We start from the raw sequence: 27163 nt of genomic DNA on the forward strand, positions 1-27163 counted from the left end.
TCAACCAACACTAGGGGTTGGGCCGATTACAAAAAACTTAAAACAAGCTATTTGTGTTGTTACATATTAAATACAATCGAAAACCAAACAAAAGTCACTTTAAAACTAGAAAATTGTCATTCTTTTACACCACACTTCAGCTTGCATACTAGAAACATCTCATCAAACATAACCCTTTACCATTTGAATACTCTCTAGCCAACTGCAGTAGATTCTCATTATCCACCTATATGAATGTTAAACATGCTTATCGTAGAGACGGAAGGCGCTATGCAGCTGTACACGACTACTGCACGCTGTTCATGTGATGTGGGGGACACATAAGTGCTGGAGTCATGCTGGGACAAGGTTATTAATTGCAACTGTCCCTGTGTACCTCCGTACACGGCATTGCACTTGAGCACCCAGAATGTGGAACGTTGCCGTTTACACACCCAGAAAGAGTCCCATTCTTTCACCCAGAGAAATGCAGCTCCTTAAGGAGAAGTATGCTGTGCCAAAGCTTTATCTCACGTTCAGCGCTGTATTTGGTTAAAGCATTCAGAGGTCAAAGTGACTTTCTCTAATAAAATACTTAGCAGTGGGGTTAAATGTAAAAGATCAATGCTAATGTCTACGAAAAGTAGACATAAGAATTTATAAAAAAAAAGTGCCTTGCTTGTGTAACATTTCAAGTAAAACAGTTTGGTGGAATGATTATAGTCGTGAACGCACAACATAGAAAAAGTAGGAACTACGTAGATATTTATTTATTTATTCATATCAACTGATACAAAGTTTTACAAAAAATCTTATTTGGTCGACACGAGAGAAGAGTAAAAGTTAATATTCATTGCACGAAGACAATAGCAGTTGACCAAAAGAATGACAGCAAAAATAACAATAGACATCAAAAACATATGTATAACAAGTCTAGATAACAATAAATTAGTATAAAACTACGTTCTCTTTTTTTGTTGAATTAATTATAAGTGTTTGTTGGTTTAGAGGTAGGAGACATTTTTTGCAATATCTACATTCTAGTAAATGAGACATATTTTTTACCCGAATAAGGTGACTGGGGTGAAGTTTTAAATAGGAACTAAAGTAGTTATAAAATAAATTAAAGATTTTGTTAATTCCTAATGAAATTAAATTATTTTAAGTAGTGGAGGTTAATTTTATTTCCTTGTCAGATCTCTTTATAAGAACCACGGAAACATGTACAAAGCTAATACAGAATTCAAATGATCCTCTGGTGTTTTTTCAAACAAAAGATCGTACTTTATAACTCGTACAGACTTACACATTAGGCATTAAAACCGATCAAGATCAAACTAAATGTTAATTTATCAAAGTAATATTACTTTTTACTGACTGTGATACATATTTCCCTTTTGTTATGGTTATAGCTATACAGTACATGTCTATTCGATATTTCGCGTTAAATAACACATTTTCAATCTATAGCTTTGTTTAAAGGTTTCAATAGACTGTCGTTCAACAACTTAATGTTTTTCGAAGTACAACAGCTTGACAAGCAATCTCAATAAATACTTCACGTTATTTACACTCAATAAATACTGACGAAAATAAAAGTTGACGGATCTTCTCTGATGCTAGATTATAATTTTCACTTATAATTTCCATCCTAATGAAATATTAACTAATAATTGCAGTGATAAATTTAATCCAGCATTATAATTTACACGGCAGCCGTAGGAATGTTGTCCAGAAGAAATATTAACTCTGAGACACTCTAGTCATATTTGGCGCGCGTCCCAAATTTGTAAATACAGTTCTTCACCAATATGCAAACTATGCAATATGTTGCTCAGTTCATATTGCAAATTTATGGATTGGAATAGTGTTCACATTGTTGTAAATGCGAATCTTTGTGAAATCCCAACCGTGGAAATTGTGAATAGAAGTAATAGTAACACGTTGGCGATTTCATGCATGCAGAAAACATTTTATTTTGTGCAAGACTTAAACTATTCTTACCAATGTGCGATTGCTGGTACCGTCCTTTTAGAGGTTGCAGTGTTATACAATTTCATTAATCAGTCACAGCATCTAATATGCAATAATAATAGCAATATAATAATAATATATAATATAAAATAATAATAATATATAATGATAATATATAATAATAGTAATATGCAATCTAATAGCATGTGCCTCTTCATGTGTCTCTTCAATGGCTGAAAAGTTTGCTTGAAAACTGTTTCTATGACACACACATTTCAGTCATTCAATGATTACAGTACTCAACTTTCGTACAGCATTCTTGTCTAAAGGTGTTAACATTTCTTTCTGCGACTGGTCGTAGTTTTTAGACTCCAGTTTTTAAACTTCATTTCCTTATTCCTAAGAAATTTAAACTGTAAAAAAAACCAAAACCGGGTTTTCAATTACCAACATGTTGGTTCAGTCAATAACGTAGGTCAGTTTGATGGAGGAGGGTCAGTACTTCAGCTAAGCATTATTAAAAATCACGATGATTTCCTCGCACTCCAAAAACCGAATGTTGAAGGATAGAGAGTTTCTGCTCACAACGTTAGTGAAATATTGATGTGTTGGACAGGTAAGAACAAAAAAAGCTTGTACTGTATTCCATACAAGTTGTGATAGTGACATTTTTATGCACTGTCTCAGTGAACGTAGATATAATACTACCTACCTAGGTTAACATTCAATGATCATTCACTGCTAATTTGATTTAAACCTAATATCTAAGTAGTCTAAAACTATAACAAGTAGTTTTTCTCTGTCACAAACAGTGCTTCGTAGTTATTCTAACCATAACAACATACGTAATGTAGGCTTTGTGCTATAATTTATGACGCAGGAGTAACTTTCTAACTCTTTGTGTTCGTTGTGATGAGTGCTATTGGTCGATAATTGTACACCGTACAGGTCGGTCCATCTTCCCGCCATAACGCCACTCTCCCGCCGCAACGCGGAAGCAGACGACAGATTGACTGTCAGTTTGATGGATGTGAATTATTTCAGACGATGAAGGGACAGCTGACGGACTCTTTTGTTCGCGTTATTTATTACACATTGTGTTCATCTGTCAACACTAAACATGAATAGATATTGAAGAAATAAGTTTGATTGATTGTTTTGAGTTAAAGTGCTGGTGTGTTCTGCATAAACATATGAGTGCTTGTTGCGGTAAAGCTTGTAAAAAATTAAAAATTTCCTTAAACACTTTGCATTAGCTTTATACTTTGTACCATTTTGATTATTAAGTATATTTCAAGCGATATCTTAATCCGAGGTTGATATTATTGTGAAATAAAAATATTTGAGCCTATCATCCTACAGCATTCTTCCTAAGATACTGAGGTACCTCAGCAAGAAGTTTGACTCTATAGTTTTCAATATTTATTTAAAGTAAAATATAAGTTATAAAAATAGAATATAATAGATGGTTTAGGTTAGGCCATGAGTAAGGTCAAAACGTATTCATTTAGACAAATGATTCATTTTTGAATATGAAATCATCCAAGGACCGCAGAGCATATAAGGAATAATCAGGCGAGGAATATTCATACTAAGAGAACTAATAGTAAATCAACTTGATCTGCAATGTGCCAAGATTTCTACTCTTGGAAGAAATTTACCCGATTTACAATTCATAATGACCGGTGTTAAATACCTCGACGCATTTCACTACACTCGTAAAATAGACCCGTGTGTCCGGATCGTATACTCGGTGTTATCGAAGCTCTTAGCAAGTTCCTCCGGAGTCCAGCGGAATTACGACTTGGCAAGATTGATAAGGTATAACAGAGCTTTCCTCCAGGACTCCTCATGAACATAACTTGTACCTCATGAACATAACTTGTAGACAATTTAAAATCAAATACAGCTTCTGGTTTGTTTTGCGGCCCAACCTGTTCCTAAACAGTTCTTCTACCTGTGATAGTTAAAGACACATAGTGCAGTTGCCCTTTTCAAACATTCTTCGTGAAATTTTTTAACTTTCAAAACTTTTGGTCTAGTTTTTTGCTGGTCAATTTGGACACTTACGTTTTCTTGAATACTAATAAATGAGTTGCGTTAAGCTTGTAAACCCCTAATATACAGTACTCGTAGCTAAAAGTGCCTCATAATATACTTTGATGATTACACAGTGTTTCTTACCTGGAATGTCACTACTCAGAATTCTTAGTGATTATCAAAGTATTTCTCTACCCCATAGTAATAACTAAATATTTTCTTAAAGATATCACTACAACCTCATACCTTAGTAACTACCAAATTGTCTCATGTAAATTTCAAAGCTTCACCTACCACTAATGAAATACAATATTTTAAGGTTACTACCATATGCCTTAGGTATTTCATAAAGATGTCTCTCCTTTATCACCTACTGATGTCTAAAAAGTTGCATGAAGATGTCACTGCCTCCTTTATCCACTAGTGATGTCTACAAAGTTACATGGAGATGTCACTGCCTCCACTATCCCCTAGTGATGTCTACAAAGTTACATGGAGATGTCACTGCCTCCACTATCCCCTAGTGATGTCTACAAAGCTGCATGGAGATGTCACTGCCTCCACTATCCTCTAGTGATGTCTACAAAGTTACATGGAGATGTCACTGCCTCCACTATCCACTAGTGATCGAAGCACCAGACCGGGGGGTCGATGTTCTCTACCGTCTTCGGTTCCATAAAAGATCCACATACTTGTAAGACGCACGACTGTCCGTGATCGGCATTGAGTGGGTATTCGCAGTTTGAACGAAACATGAGGAAGATCCGCGACCATATTTGTGCTGCTTGAAAAATTTTAACGAACTCATTCTTGTTTCGACTCACTAACGACGGGTAATTGTTATTTCCAGTTGGTGTTGCAGTGGCTTATGGGCTGCATTCCTTAGTTGAATTAAAAAGGGAACTGGATAACATCTTGTGACTAAGTTGGTAACGTTGTATCGGTTTATAATGATTAAAGAGAAAAGCTTTTTCGGTCAGTTGAATCATTCGGATTTAAAGTTGTGTTATTGCAATAAAAATTTCCTTAGCGATTGCAATAACTGAAAATAGAATATAAATACATTATGTTCAGACTGAAAATAATCTTAGCCTTAGATTATGTTTAGCTTAATTTCAAACACTTTTTTAAGCCCATAATTTTCTCTTTGGGGTTGACGATAAATATCTTTTTCACTATCGCCTGTTTCAATTTTAAATGTATATGCACCTTTTTTGATGGTGAAAATGGACTTTGATTACTGTTTGGTATCATGTGTAAACATTTATGGATAATTTTTAGAATCAAGTATTCCTATAAGCAAATAATTATGTTCATCCGATTTTCAACTAGGACTCTAGGTACCTTATCAGTTTTCACCACAATATAATTTTGGATGACAACTGCACTGTCTGCAACATCTCCCTAAATTGGCAAACGTGCTTAATGCAATCAATCGTTCTACCATACACTTCAAGTATATTATTATTATAGTTTATAATTTATTTCGATGTAGGCCAACATTATTTTTTTATAATTTATTTCACTCTTCTTAGGGACAACCTTTCTTGGTGAATTCCAACAGGAATAACCCCCAAAAATGATTCAAAATCCATCGGAAATTTTGGTCTATACAAACAAACCTCTTGCGTTTAGGTTACCAAAATTCAATATTATTTTTGCCTCGGCAGTTAACAAAGTTCATATGACTTTACAAACAGAATTGACCAGCATCATATTCGTTCAAAGACTCCTAAAGCGTACGGCACATGGAATACACCTAATACGGATCCTGCAACGGTGCTTGATACCCAACTAGTGATCTTTTCCCACTCCGTTGGCAACATCTGCCCAAAGAGGATCTTTAACTTGAAGAAGTTGTATCCTTTTCTGTCCTGCTAATGGCAGGAGTGGCGTTAAGACGATTTGTAAGTTGACGCAGTTGGCAAGGCCAAGGAGAAAACATCTGAAGTATTGTGGCTCAGAGAAACGTCCGTACTATATCCGACCAGACTGTAGACGTAGACTTTAGAGTGCTGTGTGACATGTAACGAGAAAGTTCTGTGGTGTGCTGGAATGTGTAGGGTGCTTCCTGGACATCTCGACACCGAGTTGTAATTACTGTAGATGAGTCAGGGTGTACCGTCATTCTCAACTCTGGTCCTCCATCTCAAACTTCGATGTAGTGATACAGTTCAAGTTTTTAACAAGGGAAGTGGAAAAAACAAATTTGTATTCATGTTGTTGAAAAAATTGGAGAACTGTTCATTTTATGGTTCAATGCTTTTTAAATGGGGAGTATCTAGAAGTTCAAGTAAATAGCATGAAAATCACTGAACCTACCGTACTGATTTTTTGTACACTAATTATAACATCCATTTCTTTATACTAAACCACTTTTTAAAGAAACATATGTACATAGACATTAATTTCAAACAAAGATGTCTATAGACAGAAAGCCTTAGAACCTTAGAGAAGCGTAAATGGATTTTCATAAACACAAAAAAACTATATTTATTTGTGTCAAAATGTCGATTAACTACAATTGCTTTATGAGTCCGACAAAGAGAAAGAGAAGGGTTTATATTTAGTATGAAATTTGTTTTCCAAACTGTAAGTAATTTGCTCTACTACATCGCAAACAATAGATGGAATTTACAAAAAAAAATCTTCAACTAATATTGGGGTTCACCTTTCCATACACTAACATTTAATTTTTCCGTGAATTCATATTTATATATTCTTTGAATATCTTAATGCTAACAAACATAATATGGATGTATGATTGGGAATTGTGGCAAGAAAATATGCACAAGGAAATGTTGACAGTTTAAATAATTACTCTTGGACTGTATAACTAATTTCGTTGAAATAAATAGAGGTGCCAGTTGAAGATAACTAACTACGCTGGCCAGCAAGCTTGAGTCGGTTAACGTGTTTTGATCTTGCATCCAATAAATCTGACTGCAGCAAAGATGTTTCGTGCAAGAAACCACCTCAAAATCCAAAACCTAACCCCACTTAGTAACAAAAACTCGATTCCTGCAGTTCAATCAAAAACGTTATCAAGCGTTTTCGTGTTTGAAATCACTTCCCAACTTATCCAATAGGAATTTCACGTTAGGAATCTGAAACAACCTGTAATTATTACGTAAGACGAGTAAAATTATATTGTTGTTAATTTTTCAAATTTGGCATTGGTCGGTGTCTGTTCAATTGAGCACATCACGTATACTTGGGTGTGACATAAAATGCAAATTGCGTCAAGAAATTTCAACAATTACAAACTCAAGTTTATGGTAAAGTATTTAGACGCCGAATGCCTAACGGTAGCGTTATGGGCCAGAAGGTCAAGGGTTCAAGTCACAGAGTGACCAAACCGTTTAAAGTCTTTAGAGAGTTTGATTCCAGTTAGCTTTCGCAAATAAATTCCTTAATCAAATTCTTTAAAACAGGGACGAACTCTAAGGCCCGTGTTAAAAGCTGAATATGAGTGAAGGATGGGTATACAATGGAGTGAATCTTTGTAGCTTTGTTAATGATAAAGATCAGCTGTTTTGTTTAGTCAGCAGGACCATAAAAGTAAAAATATTCAAGGCCTGCTGGGTCCAGTTTTAAACCATGATAAACGTTATGGAACATAAATAGAATAGAATAGAAACGTATTTTATTTCAAGCGGTTTTCAGTACAAAAATACACTGCTTTACAAAACAATTCAAGTCAGGTACACAGTCTTCAATACAATAAAAAAAGAGAACAAATAATTTAATTAAAACTAATACAACTAACCTATATTTACAAATAGAGTTTTTCGTTTCTTGTCCGAAAGACTTATAACTTAAAATGTTTAATTCTTTCAGGTAGGGAATTGTATTCCTGAGGGCCGAAAAAAGAAAAACCCCTTCTTACTACATTCAAAGTTTACACGAGGCAAATGCAGTAGGCTATCCTGTCTTGTGCAACTATCTCGTACTTCTTTTCGAGTGGTTAGTTTATCTTTGAGGTAGGAGGGTCTGTTGGTTTTGACCACTTAATGTACTACTATGGAAACAGTTTCAAGGACGCAAACAACCTGCACTGGTAACTTTTCACTTTCTTTTCTCGTATGTGATATGTGATCAAATTTTTTTAGATCATATACAAATCTTAGAGCATTATTATTGCAAGCGATCCAAGATATTCAAATTTTCTGCTGACAAAGAGAACCCAAAGGGAGGCAAACCATAATTTATTATTGGCATTACCAGAGATCTGGCCATTTGTAATTTTACATTCTCAGCTAATATATGCCTAAATCTATTTAACACTCTGAGTAAAGATATGACCCTTTGTACGATTGTTTTTACTTGTTTTGGAAAGTTTAATCCTGTATCAATCGTAAGCCCAAGAACTTAACAGCCTCAGTAGCCTTCAATAACTCATTTTCCAAAAGTATATTTACATTATTTTGGTGGCTTAAAAGAGTGTTTCTCAAGCAATTTCTGAAATGTATTACTGGACACTTCTCATTATTCTAAGACATTGATTTTTTTGACCACTGATAAATATTTGTCAAATCAATCAGCTAGGCGAGCACTGTAATTGTACCAACAATTGAGTCTTACAAATTGCAAGATTAAAACGATGGTTTTAAGATTATAATTAATTTTACTAACGTGTATACCAAATAAACGAAGACAAATAAAAAACCCTGATAATACAAAATACTTATCCTAAACAACAAATGTTCAAGTGATAGTTAATTTTTGCAAAAAGAAATTATCAACTGGAAACAAAATAATGGAAAATGTATTTCTATGTAGCTTTGGATTCTCAATGGATGGGTAACGAACTAATTTCATATTGGCCAAATGAATACTTATCGGAAACCACGAGCGCTTGCAGGATTTGGAACAGGGGTTACAATATATAGGTCTAACAAACATCTTGGGGGCCCGATAAATATAGTGTAGTGGGGGGAAATTTCTGAAAATATTGTGTTTTAAAACTATTTTAACGCCATTTGGTAACACATATAACACAACTACCAACCAAAACAGTCATCGTTCTATATGCCAACATTAAAAATTAATAAGCTATTTGAAGTTATTGTGTATAATTTATATGGTTAAATCCACAAGCCAAACAATAAAGGAAAATAAGTTAACAGTTGAATAAAGCCTAGATAACAGCCAAGAAAATTGATGTTTTGTTTTCTTAAATAGTTTTGTTAAAGTATAAAAGAATGGTACATCAACTACTTATTTGATTTAAACATCAATTCAAAACCTTTTTAAAATTACCATTATAAAAGTACTTTTAAATAAATAAATTTCTTAAATCCCACTTTTGATGAGTAAAATTCATTACAGAACATTAAGGGTATTACATTTGTTTCTTGTTTTTTTTAGCCAGGGTTACAAGTGCACCCCCTTGCACCCCCCTGTGGGCGACCATGTCAGAAACTATTTGCTATTGTATTTCAACAATACACTGAACCAAACGTCTACACGCTATGGTAACCTGATGGATACTTTTGAATACAATGCTATATATTGTTCTAGGTCGTCATAAACCAATTCCAATTATAAAAAAAGCTCACTTGATCCAAATATGTCACATCCAGTAATATATTCTGTGCTTTTACACAAAAGTTCGTTTTAGGTTGCCCAACAATCTTCCGTTGAGACCTTCACAACCAATGAAAATATTACCAAACTGTCATTCAGCTCACAATTTCCTAGTAACAGTAACTCGGTTATGCGATCACTTTAGCCCAGCCTCATAACTCACAAGTGCGAAAGGTAATAATAAAAACGCATAATCAATGTGAAGGGATGCATAAACCTTTTCACTTTCTACAGTCGGAGCTATCAAACAGGCGGTGGACAATGTTCTGGTTTACAACTGCGCAGTAATATCAAGGAGGCGGTGGTTGGTTGCACCATTGTCCCTTTTACCTAAATATCCGCAACTATCTTCATTGCTGTCACGACCGACGTTATTTGCCACTACGGTCGAAGGATTTTGACAGATGACCATCGTTCCCGGTGCGATTACGTTTTAAAATATTTTGGAAATTATTATTGTATTGCAGTTAGTATTGCGTAATTGAGAGAGGTGGGTTTTTACATTAATCAATTAGTGAGTGATTATTTAAATTGATTTTTACAGTTGCTAAACTGTAACTAAATTTTTAGTTGCTTAAATGTTTTTTTTTAAGTTTGTGATGTACACATGCATAATTTCTGCTGAAGGAAATGTGTAAGTCTAAAAATAGGTATTGTGGTTTACACTTCTAAACGTAAACTAATTAAACTAACTAATTCAAAGATGTATTGAATTTAGTTCTCAATTTTGAATTCTTGTAATTATAGGTAATCTATATTAATTGTTTTTTTACATACTCGAATGTAAATACATTTTAATTACTAGTAAGAATGTTTACGTCTATTATTTGCTTAAATATTCCCTCATGTTTTAGAAACTTATATTGAATCTGATATTTTAGAAACCAAAGTACAGTATTGATCGCATATATTGTATAAATTCACTAAGTTAGTTGAGCTATAAAAAAATTACATTGTTGTCCCCTTTACCTAAATATATTTTTGTAGTGGGGCCTTCGTCAATCAAATAATTTTCAATCAAACCATTCATAAAACTAAATATGATAATACTTGCATCCAATATACATTTCTGCAAATCGTAACAAAATAAAATAAAACTATTGGAATTAGTAAGTCACCCTTGATAACAAAGTGTAATTTTCAAAGTCCTTGATTTTGTATTACCCATAACCACATATATGAACCTTGATTTAAAACATTCATCGATTACAAATCTTATGTGATACCGGTAATACTCATGAGAAACTTGCTATCGAGGTTCTACACTTTATCTTTTTTCATAACATTACTAAAATTTATTATTTAACATTAACATCCCTGTTTTTAAAAAAGTTTCAAACAGACATCTCTTCAAGAATGTGTCTTTTCAATGAAGAAATCATCCTCGAGTCTTGAAGAGACAAGGAAGGAATCTCAGCAGCAGCTGTTATCGGAGGTTGAGGAAGGAAGCGGTTACACGACGCAGCGGGACATAGAGCAATAGAGACGAGACCATAGAGTACACAACGCTGCACACTCTGAACAAATGGCGGGGAAAAGAGGCAATTACTGGCTCGGGCGTCTGTTATGGCGGGAAACTATTGTTACACTCTGTAATACATTGTGAGGGTGTACATAATGGTTTGGTATATTGTGTAACACTGAAAACGAATAGAACTCTTTTTATGAAGTTCTTCACAAGTGTAATTCATAAGATTATATGGTTAATTTCACTATGTTAACCACGATTTCGATAGAGCAGCTGCCTTTTTTATATATGCTGAACATAAATAATAAGTAAATAAAAAATTATGTTTGATTTTTTATTGTTTTTATGTCCTTCCTTCACTATTTAATATTATAAGTTATTTTTACTTTCAAATCAGTATGCAGTTCAAGACTTTTTCCAGTTTAATAGGCTATAGACATTTAAAAATTTTTTAAAGTACGTAATTTCTTGCGGTTTTTTTGTTGTGTATTGAGGTATCCATTAGTGATGGTCAAAACCAAAAACCAGACATTTCTAATCTCGAAACCAAAACCGAAACTTAAAACATCGAATCCCGCATCTTGAATTTCAAAACCTAAACGCGAAACTTGTTAGTTACCCGAAAAATACAGGTAAAGATAACATTTTCATTATGATTATGTTATCAAAACTGAAAGAGATTGACTCCTGATCCAGAAATAATAACATAAATGTGGCAGATAAACTTCAAACCCAAAACAACATATTTTTTTATAAGCAACTAACATTAAAATAAATTGAACTCCTGATATTAAATTAATGATCAGATGATATGGCATTATAATGATATTAGAATAATTTGAACATTTAGCGGTCAATAAAAATGTCTTTGAGTCTAATAAATATTGATATGAAAGTGAATTGTAAGTTGTTCCAGTATTTAAGATGCCTTTTGCAGTTGAGAATACAATTGACTTGTTTCATTAGTGTTAATGGGTGATCTGTTTGCTCCATTGCTACCAGATTGTTTGTAAACAGTGTTAAAAACAATAATATTGACACAAAAAATCTCAGCAGTTAAAAAAGTGCCAAAATTTTCAATTTCGAAACTTTTCAATCTCGAAACTCGCTTATCGAAACTAGAAACCGAAACTTTTCTTAAGTCTTGGTGGTTTTGAGATTTGAGATTTGGTTTTGTCATATCACTAGTATCCATACCTACTCTTTAAGTGCATGTTGAACTAATACACCCATCAAATAGAGGAGTGCACCATTTGCGCGACAAGTCACTTGACAAGTTAGTTGACTGTAATTTAAAATACATTAATGACAGTCAACTGGTTTGACGGTCAAGTAGCTTGTCGAACAACTGGCAAACATCTACCGAATAAAAAATTAGATGAAATTATTTATTTAATTTATTCGAAAATTGATAAAAAAAATTCAAATGACTAAACTACAATTACAATAATGTAGTATAAAATTTGTAAAACATTTGAACGTGAGTGAACCCGTCAACCAGTTTTCCGGACACTTGGACCCATCAAGCAAAGAAAATCGTTAGTACGTGGTGACTGGGCGGCTGTATGGGCGGGCACGTGCCAACACGTACATCACGTGACAGAGCCCAGCTGTCACGTTCTATGACGTCATCATTGGGTGGATAGTCTGAGTTGAATGTAATCATCAGAGTCTTGACAACTCAACTACGATCTTGTTAGGAAAATCAGAAACAGAGAGTGAGGGTTTGCGTTTAAGCGTGTATTATTCAGTGACTTTAAGGGTGGGTAAGTTAGGAGGTGCACAATCTCTTGGATAAACTATGTTTTTCTGTGTGTGAAAAATGGATCGATAGCAATTTACATTGATATTTGAGTACTTGCACTATGGATTGTGAAAAATTACACTATTTCTGCAATATTACTTTATAGTTATTACTTTGGAAGAACTTAAAAGGGTGTATCTAAGGTTTAAGAGTCTAGTGGCTCTTTTACGTTTTAGAGAACATAGTGTAAGCAGCCCCTTGTGTATTAGTGGGTGGTTTGACGTCAGTGAAACATATTGCTACATGCATAATGCAATTTAAGACAACTGTGGTGTCAGATGTTTTTGATCAAATAACAATTCTTTGAGACAGCAAGGCAAACCTAGATAGCAGCAAGGTGAATGGAATGGTGTGAGATGATCTGTGTAGCTTTCTTACTGACTAAGATCAGCTGTTTCTTAGTCAGGATCGTATATTAGCCAAATGATCAAGGGCAGCTGGGTCTACCACCAAAAAGAAACTTTTATTGAAACCTTTAAAAAAATTTCATCAGATTGTATAGACCTCTTATTGTTATCAAAGGGAAGTGAAACACTGTTCATGTTGATATTACACCTATCGTACCGGATGATAGCAAACTTTACATCATCATAGGTATTTAACCAGCTGTTTTATCTGGTGATTAGCCCTAGTTAGCGGATAAGCCATGTATCACCAGCTGGTTTCTCAAGTGAATCATTAGCAGTAAAGTGATTTTCCTTGGTTTACATCAACCAGGCAGTAAAGTTTTGCAAGTCGAGCGATAAACGCCCAATAAACTGCGGGTCAAAGATGGGACGGGAAAGTTGCATTTGAAAGTCCCATCTTTGACATTTGGTCCACTGGTTGCATTTTAATGTCAACAACTTCGTGATCTTTATGAGAATCGTCGAGAGAGATCTTGTCCAATGCGGTGTTGTAACTGGTGTATTTTAAGTTTGGATACTTTCGATCTTTACAGTTGATAATTGCAAATTTAATATTTGATTTTACACAACAATTCCGTTTAATGCAGCAGTTGATTTAATGTTTGGTTTACAAGTTCAAGTCAAATCGAAAACCAAGAGTGAACACAAGTATTACAAAGAAATTAAGTATAATTGACAATAAATAGTGTCAAAAATCAATTCCCCATCACTCTAACCACACTAATTTTCTGAGAAGCGTTGTCAAAACCTAAAAAGTTTATTTCCCTTATTGTGGAAGGTCTTTTCAATTCTACATTTCGAGTTATCGAGAGCCTTCCTAGAAAATGATTATTTACAGCAACTGTCATATTATAAACTGCTGTAAACCATAAGACCTAACTATCTATAACGATAGCATTGGGTTGCCAAGTGATTTTAGTGCTCGAATGATTAAGATGCAAGTACGCCTAGGGTATGACGAATGACGATGAGTCTAAGGTCGAAACTCTAACTCCACTAATTTGGTTTGAAAACTAAATAACAATAACGCAGCTATAAATTACAAAACCACTGTTAACATAAGCAGCCGTCATCAACTAGCCTGAACCGCTCGTCAGGCATCATCGGTTGCTTTCCACAGAACTGGGCCGATTCTGATTCTACACATAACAGTGCCTACGTTGCCCAGCTGGCGTTGGTTAAGCTATCCAACAATTCCCAATCGCCATCGGTTTATAGCCAATTGCCATTCATTACTGAAGGTAGCAGCTCCGTTGGGAGTCTCCATGTATGGCCTCACGGGTTTGTGGAACTGAGAACGTACGAGGTGGAAGAATATTTTATCTGCCACAGTGGAACTGAGGTACAAGCAATTAATTAGGCGGTTTTTACATCTTCCGAGAACTCTGCGTTGTTGCTGTATGGTTTTTATTGTACACGTCACTTGTTCTTCCATAGATTTGTGTATTAAACAGGCGAAACAACTAACCAGTAGGGATGAGTAAATAAAAACAGATAAAACATACTCCTTTAATGGATTTCTCGAAGCAAATTTTATTGCTACTTCCGTGCAGTGTACTGTAGATGTCGTGTTTTATTTACAATTTGTTTAATATTTCAATCATTTAAAACATCGTTTAACCAAATAAAACGATCTAATCGTAGATAATAACTTGCCCCTTAATTATGTAATCAAAAAAGTAAAGCACAAATCATGAAAATAACCCTAAAATAATATAAACAACATTTCGTCTCTAGCGATTAGAGTCACCGAACATGAACTAGAGACGAAAAACTAGCTTTAAAATTTACAATGGGATGAGAGGGCTACTTTTGTCGGTTAATATATGATAAAAACAAGTTTCCTAGGATGGATACTAAACACCAAAGTTTGTTCCTGTTGTTTTACACCTTGGGCAGATATTTTAGCAATCCGCAATGTTATTGAATTCAACTTTTACTGCTCAAACCTCCAGTTTGTTACCACTTTGCTACTAGTCTCTTCTTTCCTAATGTTTCGTCGCCAAAGTCCCGCTAGGTCTAGATCCGCCTTGATCGAGCTCAACAAAGACTCCAGAGTCCGGAACGGAGACGATACAGTGACTGCACTTGATCATCGCTTTTAACTACCGTCACATCAGCCGTCGGAGATCACCGGCTAGCGGTCTTGTCCTCAGCTGTTTACCCAGCTGTACACCATGGGACCCTGCGTTCTTCTGGAGGAAATCAGGCTATACCAAGAAGGTCGTAGGTCACATCATCATATGGCTCAATCTTAATAGTGATGGAAAGATTTGAATCTGGGACTGAAACCCAGCGCTACCTACATCTGATTTCTGATAGAAGTATTGGATTAGGAACGTGAAATAGACAATCTATATGAACAACCTGTCACCAGTGTTTTCATTAAAGCTTGCGTAGTTTTTTCTCAAAGGTTTACCTGTAATTGAATGTGACACGCTCAACAAAATGATATTTTTGCTGAAGACAATTTGGAAACAGATTAAGTAAAGGTTTCAATCAATCAACAGTTGAAGATTTCCTACATCATGTAAGGTACGGTGAGCAAAAAAATGTTAATCATAGCTTTATAGCACAGTTATATTATGAACGGCATCATCTTTGAAAACACATGTGCCGGTTAACCCACCCTCTTCTTCACTCCAAATCCCGTAGATCCCGCTTCTTTTTACTTATTACTACACAACTTATCAAATTCCATGTACTACTTGTTTGATGTGGAATTTACCTTGGGAAACAGCAGCGACGGCGAGGATTACCAGAAGATGTAAGGTTGCCATGGACGTTCACTGTAGTGACATCTGATATATCCTTTGTAACATTCTCGTCAACATTCTGTAAAGAAAAAATATCATTAGTGTTGAATGTAAACAAAGTATTCTCCACTTTTGTTTCATGAGGTTTCCTTGCAATATGCTTTAATCAAGATGGTTAGGATTGTGTGGATATTTTTACTTGAAGACTTGAGTCAAAGTAGAATCTTATAGTTTGATGATGATGCATGTTGAAAATAATGATTTTGGGTCAGAACGATTGGGTACTTAAATAGTTTGGACATTCCAGCTCTATTAACCATCGTGTGATTTTTATCAGTAGCTTGACCGATCTAGGTTTATCTCCTGCAAAATCTTCTTTGAGCCAGCTATTCCGACATTTGTCGGATGTTTTATTCGTCATTGTACTCACTTTACCCATTGTTGATGTCTTGATCTTGATGTCCCATGATCTGACAGTTTATGTGGTGAATGCTAACCTAAGGGTTTCAGGCTTCAGCTATTGGTCAATCAAGCTAGTGAAAGAAGTCCAAAACAAACCGAATGTAATGTAGATGATCTTTTCTACTCCAGCAAATAGTCATAAAAAAAACAGTTTCCTCTTAAAAAGAAATTAGGAAAATCCCACCACACCACATTCCGTTCTATTGAGTTTACCCACTGTAAACAATGTTGTGACACAGTATTGACAATATTGTCACCCAGTGCGATCCGACTCACTTTCGGTCGCTCATATATAATTATGTTCGCGCCATTATGGCCGATTTGGCGTTTCCCCGAACATCCCGCGCTTCCGGTATCGCTTCCCGCGCATTTCACTTTCTCAGATTTACCGACCGGAAAATGGCGGCATGCTAATCCGCCCGACACTTCTCCTTGGACGAGTGGCCTCCATCAATATCTGCCTGGGCTGGACCTTTGGGTGGTTGAGGAAAATTTAGAGGAATGTGTTTAACCACTCAAATCATAGACCTGTGCTACTGAAGTTAACTTATCATTCTATTCGAAGTTGATGCCTGTTTGGATCAGTGACGGTTCTAGGAACTTGTAAAGTGGGGCTACAGGGGGTAAAGCCCACCACTTTACCACCATTGGATCGTGGAAAAATAAATGTTAACATATATTTCGTTTTAAAAACATTACGCAGGTTTATGAACGCAGTTCTAAACGTTAAAAATAGCTTTAGAAAGTCACCAAAAGACTTAACAATCACCAAATTTTCCGGGGTGGACGCTCCAAATTTCTCCACACCGCCAAACCCAATGGTAGCCCCCCATTACAAGGTCCTAGCACCGCCAAACCCAATGGTAGCCCCCCATTACAAGGTCCTAGCACCGCCAAACCCAATGGTAGCCCCCCTTTACAAGGTCCTAGAACCGCCAAACCCAATGGTAGCCCCTCTTTACAAGGTCCTAGCACCCCCAAACCCAATGGTAGCCCCCCTTTCAAAGGTCCTAGCACCGCCAAACCCAATGGTAGTCCCCCTTTACAATATGAGGTCCTAGCACCGCCAAACCCAATGGAAGCCCCCCTTTACAAGGTCCTAGCACCGCCAAACCAAATGGTAGCCCCCCTTTACAAGGTCCTAGCACCGCCAAACCCAATGGTAGCCCCCCTTTACAAGGTACTAGCACCGCCACTGATTTAAAGAGGCATCAGATTTTGAATTGAATCAGACGTAAACTGGAGTATCAAATATCTATGATTTGTGTGGTTAAAATTAATGTAACTCTATATTCCACAAATATGAGTGCTCAAAAAAGGTTATGGTTGTGAATATCATAAATCTTTCAATGTTTTCTGTATTAAATCATCATTAAGCAAGAAACTGTCTAAGCCCACTAATGTATTTTTCAACGTAACTGTCAGGGTTTTATAGGTTAACATATTTTAAACAAAACTACTAGAAACTATTTTCTATTCCAAACAAGACTTGCAAGAAAATACTTTTCTCCCTGCGCAAAGTCACGAGTTTTCTAACAATCCTAAAGCTTTTTGTGCTTTCGATTTCACGTTAAACATTTAGATAAATCAAACTCCATCTTTTGCCGATTAGAAAGCTGCGTATTTATTGACCAAGACCGTCTTCGGAGATATTGTGCAGCGAGGAGGCAGGAAGTGTTGGTGGCTGCGAGGTGTAAAATCGAGACATCATCTTCGGCTAAGATCGTGGGAATAGCGATAGCTACTGTGGGATAGTAGTACTTAGTGGTTCTAGGTCTTCGTGCTTCTCTTTAGTATCAACTATAAGTTTAAAGTGATATTAGATTAAATCGTGAGATTCAACTTTTATTTTAGGGCCCACCTTAAACTATAGGACGTTAAGAAATAAAAAAAAGTTTCCTACGCAATGAAAACTACTTTAGAATTTCTCAAATAATAATACTCAAAAATGCACACAATTATTTATTGTACTTCATGTGTAATATATTATTTTGTATAGTCTTCTAGTGTAATATAGAAGCCCTAACTTTTACTATTGCAACTAAAACTTAAAAAAAGTGTTAGGAAAAATTATCATAGTCGTTTAGTTAAAATTTATTCACCTGAATAAAATTGATAGTTCTAGTTGGTTTTCAGAACTTATTTTATAATTAGTAGAAAAATTACGTAGCATTGTAGAAAACATTTTGCATTCCCTTGCAAAATATAGTACCTAGTTCATAAATAGAATCAAACACTAAACTTATTTTCCTTACATAGCGGCAACAACGGTAGTTTTCAATAGGCCCTTCATGCGTTGAGGGGCTAAAGAAGCTCTCCTTGGGGAGAAAAATAATCAATTAGAAACTACATCAGCTGTACAAGTTTATGCTTGTACAAATTCATCAGCTTACTTTTAAAAAATAGTCCCAAATAACAAATATTTTTTTGTGTCGTTTTAAAAATCCATTTGTGTTTATCATGGTGTTATATCGTATAAATCTCGACAAAGACACCCCTAAAATACCTTTATCTAAAATACAATTACATAAAATGTTGAAAAATTTCTGTAATTTAAATATATTGTTATTTTGGTGCAGTGATACGTAATGCATCTGAATAACAACAGTTATATAGACTTGGGCTTGGGCCGAAATGAGTCACTATAGGCCATAGAGGTCAACCGTATTATTGTTTTGATTTAATAAATCGTTTAAATTTTCGAAATAAATATTTAATCGAAAAAATCTCACTTCAACTTTTCTAATAAACCAAATTGCTCCGTAGTCTTTCTCCTGGGAGTTGCCGGCGCAGCTGGAGGCAGCGGAAGGATAAACTACCGCATGAATCGCTGGTCAAACACTCTATTACCAGCTGGTTACTGCCTTGGACTTTACTACAGTACTTTTACTTTAAACACCGCCTGTCTGTGAACAACCACCGTGAATACCTCAAGTTGAACTCGGACAGTTTCTCCGATTACGGTGAATTTGTTAACACAGCATTTGCTTTCGATGTGTTAATTTACTGCATATTGATGTTGGATTTGAGGTTTCAAAGCATACATTTTGAACTAATTGTGTAGCACGTGCTCGCTTTTCCTGGCTAGACTGCATTGGTTTTGTCTGCTTCTTCTTTGAATGGATTACGTTGTTTTGAACGTCAATGATATTTATAGGCCTATGTCAAAAATGTATTCACATGAGTCGTTGCTAAAAGTCACAATTACTCGGGTTTAAAATAATATTTTTTTTTTAATAAATTTAAAGTCGTATCTTTATCCATGGATAAAATACCGCAACGTTTCCAAGTCATATAATGTGATTTTAGATTTTACGAGTATTTTTCGAATGTGTTTACATCCTTTGAAATGATAGCGGTAAGTTCAGAATGTATTCCTCTTTTACCAAAACGTTGAATAACGTGTCGATTAATATTATGTATTGTTCTTAGTTGATTTTCATATCTCCTACATAAAGCAAAAGTAAAAAAATGCCGTGATGCATATAACAAATGTAGCAATCATAAATCACCGAAGCAATGAATCACTAGACTATCATTTCATTCCTCTTTATAGGGTAAGCTATATGCTTGTACTCGGTACGAATCAAGAATTTTTTTTCTATAGAGAAAAGAACATTCATCCATAATGAAATTGTATATCACGGTTACATCAGCGTAAAATTAGGTTTATAGATACATTAATCACAAAAATCCATAGAATCCAAACTAATATTTTAATGCTAATTTAAAACGTATGTGAAATCATAGAAAGTTTTAATAATGTCGGATCTTTTGAGGCTATCTCCACGACGCATTCCTAGAAACATCCAGGACGCTCGGTAATGAACTGGTCAAGGGGCATCTGCCAAGTCTGCTAGGATGGGGGTATATGCTAATTGAGGAAAAAAAGGATCCAAGTCCGCAAGAATGACTCTAGTCACTAAACTACTGCGTCTTGGCTCACACAGAAATGCGGGGATTTACATAAATTCTGATCGGATTGCTATTGCCAAGGCCGATGAAAATGTAGATTAGACAGAAAATATTGGCTTAGGTGAAAATATTTGTTTTGGCAGAACGGTTACAAAACCGTTTGCCTTTTTATAAAGTTTACTTTTTAATATCTGTGGTTGTGTCGCACAAAAGCCTGGCCGCAAAATAAAAAAATAAATTTTAAACGGAGTCACCATATTGAATTTATATTCCAGTCAGTTAAAGAATGTTCAAATATACTTATTTTACAGTTTACCATAAGAAGAATTGTTTTAAAAGTTAATGTGAACTACAAACAATTTGGTTAAGGTATATTATAATGTGTTTTTTTACTAAATAAAAATGTAACTGCTATTTATTATATACAATTGTTTAGTATTGGATTAACAAATTAACAGCAAATTTCCTTTAAACTTGTTTTTGTTATTTAAAAAGATGTTACTTTTCGTTTAATCATCTCATTGGATTAAGAAATGAGAATTAATATTCTCCCTTAACAAGAGTATGTTCTTAAGATTACACTTAAGTGATGAGAGGTTTCTGGTTGAACTAACGATGATAGAATAAGATTATCATAATACTACAAAAATAAAATTGCCCGATTTCTTCACATTATACTCACATGTTGTGTAAAGATTATCTAAGCTAAGATATCAAACGATGTAATTAGCTCAAAACTCGTCAAAAACATAATCACGCTTGTTAAGCTATATTTTGCAGCAACAAAGTCCAATTATCAGCTGATTTAGTTTGGCGGGAAACGATGACAATTTTGCCGCCGGGTGTTGACAGTTAATTGGAGTTAAAACAGCTGACCGCTGACCGATCGAGTTGGTCTAAACTATCACCAACCGGTTCGGTTTACATCCATAACTTTTGATTTTACAATCTTAGTTGACCACTTAAGGGGCCAAAACCGAAATGAAGTGTCAACACATAGCAGTAACATCTGTATTTTATTATCGGGTTAATATTTATTTCCGTGTTTAGTGTTTTTTGCCATTTATATGATTTAGGAGTCTGTTAATTCACTCCGAAGGGACCATTTAAATTAGTGGTTAGTCCACGCTGAATAACAACGACTTATCTAAGATTTCTTCTCTTGCTAACAGCTTAATGTTAGAAAATAGTATGAAGTTAAAAAACTATTTATAATTGTATTCATTTACATATTACAGACATTTCCATGAGTTTTAAGAATGCACATGTTTGCTTTGGAAATACTGAATCATTTGGAAATATCATTCACTCTTAAGGTCCAATAAATAAATTCCTTGATCTGGATTGCCATAAAATACATAAATATAGAGGAATAAGTATGTATAATTGTCCCATTCGTGCAGGTGTAATTTTTTATTTTGCATGAAACTGTAGCATTAAATGTATACTATACACACTAGAACGCTTAAAACAGTTTAGCCGCAGTTTCTTCTTTCTTTCATTTATTTTGATTGGTGACTTAATAGGCGATCAACAAAAATATCTCAATTCTATTAAAAGCATGTAACAGAAATGGCAGTTGACAGCTACACTGTGGTGCGTAATTAAGCTCAAGAGAATAGAATGGACTGAGATGATCCGTGAAGCATTGTTATTAGCTAGACAAAAGTTTCTTATCAAAAACAGCTGAGTCCAATCCATCAAATAGATACTAATTTCTCAGGATCAAACCAGCGATCTTTTGTTTACCAGGCAAGCACTATTCGCACCCAGCTACCTCTTACTTCAAAAGAAGGGAAACTCCATGGAAAGTGTCCTAGGGCCGCGAAACTGAAAGTTATGGCCTCGAAGCTTTGATGGTGACGGTGAATATTTACAACTGTGCAAAGCCGTAACTGTCGCCCCAGATGTGCGTAACATTTACACTCCTGACGATACAAGTTTGCACGTAACTCGAGACAGTGACGTAACATAGGCGTTTACTGTGTCAGACCTAACATCAACTGGGGAACTTTTAGGAAAGTGTGGATAGGACGAGCTAGATAAAGGTAGGCTTAGTTATATAGTTACACTTGTATAATTGGTAACTTTGTTTCTGTGTCACTATGCAAATTCTCTTTGGTGACAAAATCAATTTTAAACTCAACTTATTTAAGTTGCCTTCTTAACTGCATCACTTTTAACTCCATCTACCGTATCAAAAACCCTACAAATACATGTAATATTTTTTTCATTTTTTCAGGTTTAGGAACTGCATCAACAATTGCATTTGGATTTTCTCCAATCGGGTCGTAACTTCAAGTTAAAGCTTACAATAGTGTGGACATAATGAACTTAGTAAAGACTTAGTTTAATACAATCCCCTAGTAAAATATGCTTCCGTACCACTAACATTGGAATGTAATTTAGCTATGAAGATTTCAAATTGGCATGACTATAAGAAAATTACAACAGTGCCATCGACAAAACTAGTTACTTGTAATAACTATTGTACCTTATTTGTAAAATGGCATTACCGTAAAAGTTCAGAAAAAAAAATTCTAACATACGGACAAAAAGAAATATCAACTTCGTATTACCAGATAAAGCCATTTTCTCCTCTGCAAACACCACCACACCGTGTCCATTCCACGTTCCTTTCGTTTCACATCTGTATGCAGATCAGACCATTGCGGGTGACCACTCAAGTTCCATTACCACACCTTCCATTGACCCTGTTCTGCAGACATGTCGTGCGGCCGTTAGCAGGGGTCAGGCAGGGGTCAAGGGACCGGTCCCGAGCAAACGGCACCCAATGGCAAGGTCATAAACAAAGGTGAGGACCGCACCTGCTATACAAGTGGGCCGGCCTTAGAGGGCATTGGAGAATCTCTGTCGGGCCTTTTGGGGAGAGGAATATTGCTCGGAGACTGGAAAGTCAAGTAGATATTTGTATCTGAAGATGGAAAGATACTTTGATTGATGGTGTTTGGAAAATCTAGGATGAAAATTGCAGGATCATTGGCGGTTGTTTGAAAATACCATATTGTTGGATTTTGTGAAAAAAATGAGAACATTTTGAATTGGCTAGAACGTAAGTGCGTGTAGATTTTGTAAATGAAGCGAGATTTTTTAGAAAGATACTTCATTGATAGGGTGTTTAGAAAATGTGGGATGAAAACTGCAATTGGTCAATACTGATTGATCGTATAGTGCTCATTGCTGAAACATGTGAAAAGTCCAGAAAATGGACCAGTCATAGATCAAACGTCAGTCTTTTCTTCATTTACGGAAATTGTATGAATGTATACCACCTCCAACACTTACTTGTACTTATCGCCAAAACTTTAACTGTTGAGGTATCAAATCAGTCTATACATTCTCAAAAAACTCCGTCCTGTACAAAACTTGTAAAATTCCACGAACGAGTATTCAAACAGCAAAAGGGAGGGAGGAAACTACGTGAAAACATATTGTTATCAATGAAATATATCAATGTATTTTTTTTTATTTTTCCGTGAATATGCAAAAGACAATCTGGTTGCCATAAAATAATGTTTTACTTCTCATAAATAAGTTATTAATTTATTTTACCATATGCCAATACTACCTGTGAGAATACAGTCGTAGAAATAGAAGTTAACCAACTTTAAACTACAATTTGAAAACCTAAGTACCACTGTGCAATTGCTTTAAAAAATTTAAAAATATTGTAAGGTTATGTATCCGTTTCTTTCATTTCGTGTCAGTAAACAATTTTCGAGGCACATAACCTAATTAGACCATGATTAGCGCATATTGTACAGCATACCACCACAGAGCATAACGGAAGCTTCTCTCTATTGTATAATGTTATTTCTTTTTCCGCACGCAAACCTCGTTATTATGACGAACAGTGAGTTATTTACGAAATAATGTACATAACAACTCATGTGGTTAATTAAATAAATTTAGATGATAGTTGGCAGACGTTATGTGCACTTTAAATGGTTCAAAATTCTACTCTTGACCCGAAAGTTGTTTCTGATTCATTGAATCAATATTAATTCTGTGGTACTGGTCACCTCAAATTAGCAAACTGGTTATAACACTTGTTTCAAATCTGAAAGTCGCTGGTTCAATACCAAGCAAAGTCGTTTCTGGACTTTTTTTCATTGGGATATCAATTAATAATGCTATCTTACAAAAGGTCACAGTCTGATAGTAACAAACCCAGGGAATGGACCGTTCCCTGGCAAAAGCGATAAAAAATAAGCCACTAGCTTAGATAGACGGATAAACGAAGTATTTACTGGTTCTGGTAAAATACAAATCGGGGTCGTGAAGTTGTTCAGCCTAACTGCTTGAATTTACAATTAGTACGTTAGGTTTTTGTATAAACATTCATGAGCCCCGACCGTTAATGTTTCCTTCATCCTCTTTTACAAAAAAAAAAAAAAAAAAAACTACTTGAAACATCTGCAACTTTTGGAAGTCACGCATCTAAATTACTAGCCACCCATCAATCATTCCTGAATAAACCAGGCAATTTCTTATATCATATTTTACACAATTTCTATCAAGAACAGGTCTGAAAGTCGACGGAACGAAATGAAAAGTGCATCAATAAATAGATGAACGGCTGCGAGGCAAGTGCTCCAGACTTTCACTGACTCTGGTAAGTGACAGCAGGGATAACTGCAACCTGCTGTAGATGAGGATAATCATTCAAGGCTATGTTACCTGTCAGAATAAGTAATCGTGTGTAGCAGTGACAAGTAACACAAGTAACAGGGTAATGGATTACTCAGGGTGTTCAGAAGTTGTTCAGTGGATTTATAACAGTTTTTTTGGTACCGTACGGTGGTATTTTGTCTCAAAACAGGCGTAAACCATATACAGAGTTACTGAGACATTTTAAAAACCTTGTATATGAATGGTTATACAATTTACACGGCTGAAATGTCATCTTTGGTGTACGAAGGCACTCTTGATGTATTGCAAACAGAGTTTCCGAGAGGGTTTCCATTGTCTGGACCTATAGATTTTTAGTCCTTCATACTGTACCAGGTAAAATACAAAATACACTGTGGGTAATGAATTTCTTTTTCGAAAATAAAACCTAGATTACGTATATTATACGCATTCACAAACGAATTACCTACAAGTTAATAAGATTGCATTTTGATGAGTTTGGGTTTAGAATACTAAATTAGGGGTTTTGTATTTTAAACTAACGAGCCTTGAAAATAAAAACGCTTATGGAAAATTTAATAAAAGTTTTCATTGTGTAGTTTATTTTTTTGTTTTAACATTGACTGTTGTATTTGTTTGTACTAGTTCCTTGCTCAGTAACTACAAGTTTCCGTACAGGGTGAAAGTGTTGTCGCATAGTTCAAAAAAATTAAGATAAGTTAAGAATTCAATGTATGATCCTCACATATTTTGCTACGAAATAAAACTCTACGATTTACTTGCTAAAAAATTAATTTATTAAATGTGTTCGCATTTTTCATTTCTAATGTAAATGGAAGCAGCCAACACGAAAGATATCCTCCTAGGATATTTAGACACTCCTGCACAGTTAGAGCCATAATTGTAGCATACAACCCTTCACTACCTCCTTGTCGTATCGCAACGTTATTTCTCGTCACGTAACGCGAGCCAGTAACGTTGTGATGGGCGGAGCCGCTCCAAGTAACAGGTTACAGGAACTGGTTCCATGATCTGCAAATGTCACATCTCGTTGCACAATGGATCATGCACAGAATCGCTGATGTGTGCTTAGTACCGTTATATTCTTCATTACATGTTACTCGTTCCAACAAGATGTTTTCTGTTGAATATTGCGTGGACGGATTTTAAAAGGGCTGATGTACATTATTACGGTGTACAGTATTTTTTATGATGGTGTATATATATTTTGTCTATTGGAAGTGGTATGTACTTAGTTTTAAACTAACTGTATATGGACAAACAGTGCATCGGAATAAATTATAAGTTTCCAATATTGTATGCTCGGAAGATGAACTCAACTAATACAAAATATATAAGAATAGACCGTGTAGGGCAAGTTTACTTTTAATAAATCTTAACTATCAAACGGTTATTTTTTAAATGCCAATGTAAGATGTTAACTTAACTGCTTTGGATAAAATGACTTAATAATCTACATAGTATGAGACTGTTTGATGTACAAAGAGTATTTACTTAAGGTTGATCACCGTAACGACACACTTTATCCTGACCAATTATTTTGCAAACACACTTGTCTTCTTTAAGAAGAAAAATATTGTAAAAGGTTTGAAGATATTTAAGATTGCTCGTTGTGTGAATATGAATTGACCTCTTTGGAATGAGAGTAAACTAAAGCAAACAGATGACATTAAACAAATGTATTTATTAACTACCTCAATCATGCAATGTCAAATCATTTCATCGAGTTTTCCACTTCAATGATAAAACGATTCATACGATTATGAAACTCAACTCAGGCTCCTGAATCGGCTCAATGAATTGTATGATGTGGTTTGCTTGGTAATTCATGGCTGGATATTGTAATGATCACCCCTGTGGTGGTCACGGAGGCCAACGAACTGCAGATTCTGCTCAACTCACATTTAGATTCACATTCACACTCCTCCTCACGCGTTGACCAACTGTTCATCTGGACCTGGTCTTTCGGCTCCTTTGTATCCCCAGCTAGAGAGGCTGCAGGGTATGCTGCCGGGGATAACGTAGGTTTAATGTGGAGAGGTTGAGAGGGAAATCTCTGCTTTACCATTACTATGTTCCTGTAGTAAGTTAACAT

The 27163-nt window shown here is 35.2% G+C and overlaps 1 protein-coding gene across 1 annotated transcript in view; it reads right to left on the minus strand.

The window, feature by feature from the left end:
- LOC128989295 (cadherin-89D-like) overlaps positions 1–27163 on the minus strand; it is a 101507-nt gene that overhangs the window by 55974 nt on the left and 18370 nt on the right. The window contains exon 2 of the mRNA XM_054411174.1: positions 15990–16096. Within this exon, the coding sequence (XP_054267149.1) occupies positions 15990–16041 (52 nt within the window). The 5' untranslated portion in view covers positions 16042–16096. The remainder of the gene's footprint in view (positions 1–15989; positions 16097–27163) is intronic.

This window comes from Macrosteles quadrilineatus, unplaced genomic scaffold (genome assembly GCF_028750875.1).
Source record: "Macrosteles quadrilineatus isolate MER2022 unplaced genomic scaffold, UCM_ALF_1.0 Scaffold_3__2_contigs__length_128488019, whole genome shotgun sequence".
Lineage (NCBI taxonomy): Eukaryota > Metazoa > Arthropoda > Insecta > Hemiptera > Cicadellidae > Macrosteles > Macrosteles quadrilineatus.